This window comes from Babylonia areolata, chromosome 28, assembly GCF_041734735.1.
Source record: "Babylonia areolata isolate BAREFJ2019XMU chromosome 28, ASM4173473v1, whole genome shotgun sequence".
NCBI lineage: Eukaryota > Metazoa > Mollusca > Gastropoda > Neogastropoda > Buccinidae > Babylonia > Babylonia areolata.
In genome coordinates, this window is record NC_134903.1 from 25,252,280 (window position 1) to 25,262,279 (window position 10,000).

Sequence of the window (10,000 nt, forward strand, 5' to 3'; positions counted from 1 at the left end):
AACCGCACAAAAACGCAAAGAGAGAGAGAGAGACAGAGGCAGACAGATCAGACAGACAGAGAGCGAAAGAGAGAGACAGACAGAGAGACAGACAGAGAGAGAGAGAGAGAACGAACGCGCGAACAAACGAACGAAGTGTGAGGGTAAAGGAATAAGTACAAAGTACTAAGTTGTCACATCCGGCCCTATGGGCAAGAATAATAGTTGAAAGAAGAAGAAAAGAAAAAAATAAGGCGAGAGACAAAGTCACAACAGCAACATTAAAATCACATAAGCATGTACAAACATAAGCACAGATACTTATGTACAATACAATATCGCATTAAATAAATAACAATAAGAACAATGGGGACGAGAGAGAGGAGGGAGGGGGAGGGAGAGGGAGGGGTGGAGAGAGAGAGAGAGAGTGACAGAGAGAAAGAGACAGACAGAGTGTGAGGAGAGGAGAGAGAACCAAACAGAGAGAATCGGGGTAGAAAGACAGGGAGGGGCACATGAAGAGACAGACAGACAGACAGAGAGAGGGGGGAGAGAGAGGGAGGGAGAGAGAGAGACTGGGGGAGAGACAGACAGAGAGAGAGGGAGAGAGAGAGAGAGACTGGGAGAGAGAGGGAGAGAGACAGAGGGATAGAGAGAGACTGGGGGAGAGACAGACAGACAGAGAGAGAGACTGGGAGAGAGAGGGAGAGAGACAGAGGGATAGAGAGAGACTGGGGGAGAGACAGACAGACAGAGAGGGAGAGAGACTGGGAGAGAGAGGGAGAGAGAGAGAGAGACTGGGAGAGAGAGGGAGAGAGACAGAGGGATAGAGAGAGACTGGGGGAGAGACAGACAGACAGAGAGGGAGAGAGACTGGGAGAGAGAGGGAGAGAGAGAGACTGGGGGAGACAGGGACAGACAGACAGACAAAGAGAGAGAGGGGGAGAGAGAGAGACTGGGAGAGAGGGAGAGAGAGAGAGAGAGAGAGGGAGAGAGAAAGAGAGAGACTGGGGGAGAGAGAGACAGACACACACACACACACACACAGAGGGAGAGAGAAAGAGAGACTGGGAGAGAGAGAGAGACACAGAGAGAGGGAGAGAGAGAGAGACTGGGAGAGCATAAAGAGAGAAGGGGGGAGAGGGATAGCGAGACACAGAGCCAGAGAGAATAAGACAGAAAGAGAGAACATGATATTATAGGAAGGGGAAGACAGCAGATTACCGGTATTCCATTTAATGTGGAAAGTTGGGTTGTTGTAGACCATTGTGTGTGTGTGTGTGTGTGTGTGTGTGTGTGTGTGTGTGTGTGTGTGTGTGTGTGTGTGTGTGTGTGTGTGTGTGTGTGTGTGTGTGTGTGTGTGTGTTTTGATATTCCCAAAATAGAGATGCATGAATTACACTCTTCAAGGAAATATCGGTAACTGCGTAGTCGTTGGTTCACATTGGGTACAGTTCCAGAACAAAAATGGAGAAGAGAGATAGACAGACAGACAGACAGACAGAGAGAGAGGGGGACGAGAGAGAGGTGGGGAGAGAGAGAAAGGGGGAGAGGAGAGGGAGAGTGAGGGGAGGGAGGGAGAGGAAGGGAGATTAGGAGGGACAGTGGGGGGGGGAGGGGGAAGGGAAAGAGAGAGAGGTGAGAGGAGAGGGAGGGAGGGAGGAAGAGGGAAAGGGATAGAGAGGGAAGAGTAGAGGGAGAGTGGGGGGAGGGAGAGGGGGGGGAAGGGAGGTTGGGAAGGAGAGGGGGAGAGAGGGGGAGGGAAAGAGAGAGAGAGATGTAGGAAAAGAGAGGGAAGGAGACACAGAGAGAGGGAGGGAGAGAGAGGGGGAGGGAGGGAGAGGGAGAGAGAGGGAAGAGGAGAGAGAGAGGGAGAGAGAGGGAAGGGAGAGAGAGAGAGGGTGGAGGGAGGGAGGAAGAGGGAAAGGGAGAGAGAGAGGGTGGGTGGGAGGAAGAGTGAAAGGGAGAGGGAGAGAGAGAGGGAAGGGGAGAGAGAGAGGGTGGAGGGAGGGAGGAAGAGGGAAAGGGAGAGAGAGAGGGTGGGTGGGAGGAAGAGTGAAAGGGAGAGGGAGAGAGGGAAGGGGAGAGAGAGAGGGTGGAGGGAGGGAGGAAGAGGGAAAGGGAGAGAGAGAGGGTGGGTGGGAGGAAGAGTGAAAGGGAGAGGGAGAGAGAGAGGGAAGGGGAGAGAGAGGGGGAGGGAGAGAGAGGGCAGACAGGCGGAAAAGGGCGCAGTGAGAATGATCACAGCAGCAGCAGCAGCAGTATAACTTGGTGTGCTGAGCATTGCTTTTGACTGCGTTTGTGTACACGTTTGTTTTGTCTCCGCTTTGTTTTATTGCTGCTGTTGATGTTGATGTTGATGATGATGATGACATCCACAGATAACGACAGACAGACAGACAGACAGACATGCAGAGGGTGAGAGAGTGAGGTAGACAGACAGACAGAGTCAGACAGACAAAGTGTTACAGAGTCACAGAGAGAAAGGACAGACACAGACACAGACACAAACAAGAGACCTCGACAGAATGAACGACAACTCTCTGTCCTTTGCAGATTCTCCCCACCACCACCACCACTGCCACCACCGCCACCTCGTTTGCAGCAATCCCTGACTTTTGTTAATGTCGTCGTTGGGGCACCAGTGAAGACAAACGCCGCCACCACCACCACAACCACCCCCTTGCCCGATCCCTTGACTACAGAAAACAACGCCACCACCACTACCACTACCACCACTGTTCTCCCCTTGCCCTATCCCTTGACTACTGAAAACATCGCCAGTACCAGCACACCCCCCCCCCCCCTTGTCCTCCACCTTGACAACTGAAAACAACGCCACAACCACCACCAGCACTGTTATCCCCTTGCCCTATCCCTTGACTTTTGTTGACGTCGTCGTGTGGAACCCGTCACAACAAGGCAACCACCACCACCACCACCATCACCGCCACCACAACCACCCCCTTGCCCTATCCCTTTACTTCTGCTGATGTCGTTGGGGCACCGGTGAAGACATCGCCACATCCACCACCATCACCACCCCCACATCGAGGCCTCTGTACAGATCCCCAAACAGACCCAGTAAGAGCCAGACCTACTGCCCTACAGTTGCTGTAGCTCCCTACGATCCAGCCCCTACTGCCACCCCACCACCACCCAGAAACCAAGGCCTCTGTCCAGGTCCTCAACAGACCCAGTCAGAGCCATCCAACAGACCTGCTGCCAGGTCTCTACAACCCAGCCCCTACCGTCACACCATCACCATCCACACATCGAAAATTCTGTCCAGGTCCCCAACAGACCAGGTTAGAGCCACAAGACCTACTGTCCCACAGTTCCTACAGGTCCTTACAATCCAGCCCCTTCCGCCACACACACACACACACCACCACCACCACCACCACCATGCAGTGTCGTCCATCCTTCCTCCTCTTCCTCTGCCTCCTCATCGTTGCCATGGATACCGTAGCAGACGGCAGGAGGTGCCGGGAGAAGAAGGGAGGTAAATCTAACAAGGGAGCTAAACGCTGCCGAGGCGCTCTGAAGCAAGGGAAGAGCACTGTGCGCGCCCTGCGTGACAGAGCAGACGACGACTCCCCAGTCAAAGTGCAACGGAAAGCCAAAGGCAAAGTAGGTAGGAGTCTTTCTCCATTTCGTTTTCTTGTAAAGACTTCTCTTTTGCGAAGTCCGTTCAAGTAGTTTTCATTGATTGTGCTTAAATTTATGTCCTGTTTTAGCGTCCCAAATCATTGCACCTATTTAAACGACATTTTTCGCGTTTTTGCAATGGAGGCATATGAGAAATGACATACTGCGAGTAGTCGATCGACCTTCCAATCAAGAATTAGGCACAATACGGTAGACCTTCCAATCACGTATTAGGAAAAGTACGGTAGACCTTCCAATCAAGAACTAGGCACAATACAGTAGACCTTCCAATCAAGAACTAGGCACAATACGATAGACCTTCCAATCAAGAATTAGGCACAATATGGTAAACCTTCCAATCAAGAATTAGGCACAAAACGGTAGACCTTCCAATCAGGAATTAGGCACAAAACGGTAGACCTTCCAATCAAGAATTAGGCACAAAACGGTAGACCTTCCAATCAAGAATTAGGCACAATACGGTAGACCTTCCAATCAAGAATTAGGCACAATACGGTAGACCTTCCTATCAAGAACTAGGCACAATTCAGTAGACCTTCCAATCAAGAATTAGGCACAATACGATAGACCTTCCAATCAAGAACTAGGCACAATTCAGTAGACCTTCCAATCAAGAATTAGGCACAAAACGGTAGACCTTCCAATCAAGAATTAGACACAAAACGGTAGACCTTCCAATCAAGAATTAGGCACAATATGGTAGACCTTCCAATCAAGAATTAGGCACAATACAGTAGACCCTTCCAATCAAGAATTAGGCACAATATGGTAGACCCTTCCAATCAAGAATTAGGCACAATACGGTAGACCTTCCAATCAAGAATTAGGCACAATATGGTAGACCCTTCCAATCAAGAATTAGGCACAGTACGACACGCACTGACCCATAGCATGAACCCAAACCGACACTTGTCTCAAACTGCCTCAGTTTTTGTGTGCTTGTGTGTGAACTCAACGTGATTCTGTTTTTCGATCAGTATGAGGAGGGGCCATTACACACACACCACCACCACCACACGTACACACACAAAGGCACACAGAGTTGCACTGGAAAGAAAACACATGCATGCACAACACGCACCGGCGTAAACATGTGCAAGCGCGCACGCGCGCTCACACACACACACACACACACACACACACACACACACACACACACACAAAGAGTTGCATTGAAAAGTAGTGCTCCTACTCAGTTTCTCTTAGTTTACATGAGTAATTCTATACAATTCCAGTTTTGCAGAAATGTATATTTGTGGGTTTTATGAGTTTGTGTGTAGCTGTGTACACTTACTTGTTCAACTTGTATTACTTATTCAACCAATTCAGTGATTCACCGTGCACTTTTTAAATATTCTTTTGAGATATAATTTTCTAGTTTTGATTGCAGGAAAGTCTTCCAAATGCCTTTTAATCTATATTTTTACCTACGAAAACGGAGTGTGGCTGCCTACATGGCGGGGTAAAAACGGTCATATACGTGTGAACGTGGGAGTTGCAGCCCACGAACAAAGAAGAAGAAGAAACCATATTTTTGATTCACCATCAAAATTTAACCGTATTCAGCGTATTTCGATTTTTTTTTTTACAGAACATAACCACCCACATCATTGTGGTCCTTAAGTTTTGTTGTTGTTGTTTGTTGTGGTTGGGTTTTTTCATTTTGTTGTTGTTTGGTTGGTTGTTGTTGTTGTTTGGTTTTTTTGTTGTTGTTTATTTTGGTTGTTGTTGGTTGTTTGGTTGTTTGTTTGTTTTGGTTGTTTTAGTTTTTTGTTTTAGTTGTTTTTGTTGTTTGGTTTGGTTGTTTTTGGTTGTTTGGTTGTTTGGTTTGGTTGTTTGGTTTGGTTGTTTTTGGTTGTTTTGTTGTTTGTTTTGGTTGTTTGGTTTGGTTGTTTTTGGTTGTTTTGTTGTTTGTTTTGGTTGTTTGGTTTGGTTGTTTTAGTTTTTTTTGTTGTTTGTTTTTGTTGTTTGGTTTGGTTGTTTTTGGTTGTTTTGTTGTTTGTTTTGGTTGTTTTTGTTGGGATTTTGTTGTTGTTGTTGTTGTTGTTTTCAACATTTTTTTTAATTCCCCATCTCTCACCCAACCATTCCACAAATCTTACATTCATTCATCAACATTTTTCTGCTGTGGTCGTTATACAGGGTTACCTGCAAATGGACAGGAAAAGAGAAATGAAAAGTGTCATGGAAACATGCAACAGACAATGTTGGCAATGACGTGATATTGTAAAGTGCATAGAGCTTCAAGAATATGCGCTATAGTAAGACATCTTAATAAATAAATAAATAGACAAATAAACATTTCTTGAGACAATACGGACATAATAAATCATGTGACGGATGTCTTCACATTCTTTTTGAAGAATTGCTAAAACAATGAATTACTGATGAATTTTTTAGCCTCTATTCATTTTTTTAAACTATGCATCTCTTTTTTTCAACAAAGTGAGTCGTATTTATAGATTATGAACAAGCAAGGCAATATAAGGTTTAACAAGACAAAGATGTAGGCTATAAAAATCATAATCTGTGAAATGAAGAAGACATGGAGGTGGACACATCATTTGACAACTTGCACAGCTCAACGTGAGCACGTGAAAACGGAGAGTTACGGCCCTGATGAGACACACAACCCTGACACGAATACCTTGACCTTCACAAAGAGACATGTGTGAACAGAACTCTCTTAAAATTGTCGCCATTTTGCTTGCGACGCGCCTTGCTTCAAGAAGTACATCGTGTGGATCAATTAAAGCAAAAAGACTTTCGAATACACATTAGTCTTTTGACCAATTTCTACAGGTAAGGAAAACTTGTGTTCTCTCCCCGATTCTTATTTAGTTATTTGTTATTATCATTATCGTTGTGGTTTTTGTTTGTTGGTTTTTTGTTGTTGTTGTTTTGTTGTTGTTGTTGTTTGTTTGTTTGTTTTTTTTTGGGGGGGGTGGGGGGGTGACTCACTTGCGTAAACAAAGTGAGTATGTTTTAACCCGGTGTTCGGTTGTTTGTGTGTGTGTCTGTGTGTCCGTGGTAAACTTTAACATTGACATTTTCTCTGCAACTACTTTGTCAGTTGACACCAAATTTGGCATAAAAATAGGAAAAATTCAGTTCTTTTCAGTCATCTTTTTTAAAACAATATTGCGCCTCTGGGATGGGCACAAAAAAATAAAGAATGAAGCCTAATTATATGCAAACTGCATTTACTGTTATATTTATATTTTTTGTATTCTCTAAACTTGGCAATTTGATCTGATATTCTGACCCAACAGCTAGAGCAGTCATTATTATCATTTTTTGTTCAAACAGGAACTTCTTTTGCTAAGCATGGAAGTTTTATTTATTTTGCAAACGTTTTGGTGCAGATAGTAAAAAAGGGAAATGACTCTGTAATGCTAGGGGAGTTAACTTGCTTTAAACTGATCTTTCTCATCTTAAACATTACATTTTGAAATTATATTCAATACATAAAAAGCTTGGATTTTTTTTATTTTTAAGTGTATTACAAGTGAGTCTTGAAGGCCTTGCCTCTCTTGTTGTTTTTGTTTTTTGATACTTATTTCTTTATGCTCTGCACGTGGCTTTCTTCATTGACCGAAGAAAAATGAATAAATAAATAAATAAAATAATAATAATAATAATAATCATACTAATCATGCTAATAATGATAGTAATACTGGTGGTAGCAAAGCGAAATATTCAAATGGAAAAGAACACATTGTGTGATAAAGAAAAAGGAGATAGGAATAGTCCCATTCATGCTTATTTTTGTGTGGGGGGTTTCTAATGATGGACATTTGTTGCGTACTTTAATATTCTGCAAGTGCATACGTGTGTCTGGGTTTCTTTATGCATTAGTGTGCCTTGTATGTGACAGTTTCACCCAATTCTTTCTCAAAAGGTGATGATGATGATGATAAGAATAATAATAATAATAGATACTCAGAGGAGGAGGAGCTGAAGAGGAATGATAATGATATTAATTAGATGCATAATTATTGCTGTTACAACCTTAGTCAACAACGTCATTGCAGTTTTCATGTACATTTAGATATATTCCATGTATAAGCAGAGCATTGTCAATGTTGTCAAGCATTATGTTTATTCTGTACCTATACGAACAGTATTTTTCGACGTGAGACTTGCTGTTCAAAAATTACAAAGATTGGAGATGTTGTTTTAGTTTTCTTGACAATATTTACACACATCTTTCCAATAAGTTTTATTCTGTTTATAGTATTTACCGTGTAGTTAATTTCTTTGTTTTGAAAACCAAACAAGACTTCGTTTACTGTCAATTGTACTTTTTTCCCCCAATGATACTGCTTATATAACGTTCAACTGCTTTCCAAAAATTATTGACAGTTGGGCATTCAAAAAAAAAGTGTTCAATAAAATCTACCACATCTTTGCAAGTCGTGCATTTATTGTCATCAGTCACATTCATTTTATATGCAGAATATTTGTTGGGTATATGTTATTGGAGGTCTTCCATTGCAGTTCACACAGTCTTACTCGTTTTGTTGCAAAATGAGGGATTAGCCAGATATGTTTATTTAATTCAATGCCAAATTTTCTTTTCCAGAATCCACACTTATGCAAGCAATTGGTTTGCTGGACTATATTCTTTGAAAATAAACAGATTGTTGTTGTTGTTTGGTTTGGTTGTTGTTTGGTTGGTTGGTTGGTTGTTGTTTTGGTTGTTGTTGTTTGTTTTGGTTGTTGTTGTTGTTATTTGTTTTGGTTGTTGTTGTTTGGTTGGTTGGTTGTTGTTTGTTTTGGTTGTTGTTTTGGTTGTTGTTGTTTGTTTTGGTTGGTTGGTTTTGTTGTTTGTTTTGGTTGTTGTTGCTTGGTTGGTTGGTTGTTGTTGTTTGTTTTGGTTGTTGTTGTTTGTTTTGGTGGTTGTTGTTGTTTGGTTGGTTGGATGTTGTTGTTTGTTTTGGTTGTTGTTTTGTTTGTTTGTTGTTGCTGTTTCTTCATTTTGTAGTTTTTGTTGGTGGCGGTTTTCGTTGGGTTTTTTTTGTTGTTGTTGTTTTTGTTTGTTTGTTTGTTTTGTTTTTGTTGTTGTTGTTTTTTGTTGTTTGTTTGTTTGTTTATTTGGGTGGGGTTTTTTTGGGGTTTTTTTTTTTTTTTTTTTTTGGGGGGGGGGGGGGGGGGTTATTGGTAAGTGTGTGCGTGTGTTTGTGCGGGTGTGTGTATGTGTGTGTTTTTTTGCTAAGCATATGACGTGAAGTGCGTGCTGTGTGTGTTCGGCGTACATCAGGATCCAGCCAGCCACCCCAGTGGAGAGGTCAGCCACCCAAGGACACCCTGCTCATTCAGAGGGAGGGGTCAGAGGCCGTCTTCAAGTGCAAGGCCGTCGGCCGACCTCGACCCAAGGTCAAATGGGTCAAGGACGGAGCGCCGATGAAGATCAAGAAAAATAAGAAGGTGAAGCTGGATTTTGGGCGAGAGGGTTGAGTGGGAGGGGGTGGGGGGGGGTTGTATGTGCGCAAGGGGTGTTGAAGGGGGGAGTTGATGGAGATTGGGGAGTGGTGAGGGACATGATGTTGTTTTTAAACGAAGCAAGATTTGTTGTTTCGCGTTGCCTTTTTCTGTGCAGACTTTCGTTGCCAGGTGTTTTGTTGAGTCGTATTTCGTTGTTTTTTGGTTGTTCGCGCGGCGTTGTGCTTTGTCGCGTTGCGTTGTGTTGTGTCGCGTTGCGTTGTGTGTTGTGGCCACCTCGTGTCGTGTCACGGATCTATCAGTGCAGGACGAAAGGTCAGTCCCACCTACTCATTACTTTATCTCATGATTGAATGACTGATTTTTATAGCTGGTTGCACTGCTGGGAGTAGCTGTCCAGGTGGCTGATTATTCGGTGTAGTCATTCGAGTACTCGGGTCAAAAACTGCGCCTACCCCGCAACGTCGCCCCCACCCCACCGCCCCCCGCTCCATTCCACCCAGATCCCCCCGATCCCCCTTTTTTTCGGATAATTTACGAACTCATACCACTGAGCCAGCGGAAGACCAGCTCACCAAGTGTCAGCAAGAAGTGAGAAGGGTAAAAAGTGGAAACGAGAAACGAAGCCGTTTAACATTTTTCATGGGAGATAATTGTGTCAGTGCCAGTGTTAATGTTCTTCTCACCTCTGGAGTCCGTGTCAAGGGGTTTTCGCCTGTAAGAAAGACCATACAGCTGTTTTCTGACATTAGCCAATCATATCTTGCGTTGTGTGTGGGAGTGGAGGGGTTGGGGGTGGGGGGGGAGGGTATGTACGTGTGGGTGGGGAGGAGGTTAGTGAGTGTGTGTGTGTGCGCGCGCGCGCTTCTGTCGTGTGCGTGTGTGTGTGCGTGTCTGTGTGTAA

At 44.1% G+C, this 10,000-nt stretch overlaps 1 protein-coding gene across 2 annotated transcripts in view; it reads left to right on the forward strand.

The window, feature by feature from the left end:
• Nucleotides 1–10,000, forward strand: part of LOC143301893 (fibroblast growth factor receptor 4-like) — a 42,647-nt gene that overhangs the window by 13,691 nt on the left and 18,956 nt on the right. Inside the window, exons 1-3 of one of the 2 annotated variants that reach the window (XM_076616323.1) lie at nt 2,236–2,250; nt 2,536–3,616; nt 8,915–9,081. In XM_076616323.1, the coding sequence (XP_076472438.1) occupies nt 3,388–3,616; nt 8,915–9,081 (396 nt within the window). In that variant the 5' untranslated portion in view covers nt 2,236–2,250; nt 2,536–3,387. Of the gene's footprint in view, nt 1–2,235; nt 2,251–2,535; nt 3,617–8,914; nt 9,082–10,000 lie in introns of those variants that run through there. The other variant, XM_076616322.1, reaches the window with a different exon arrangement.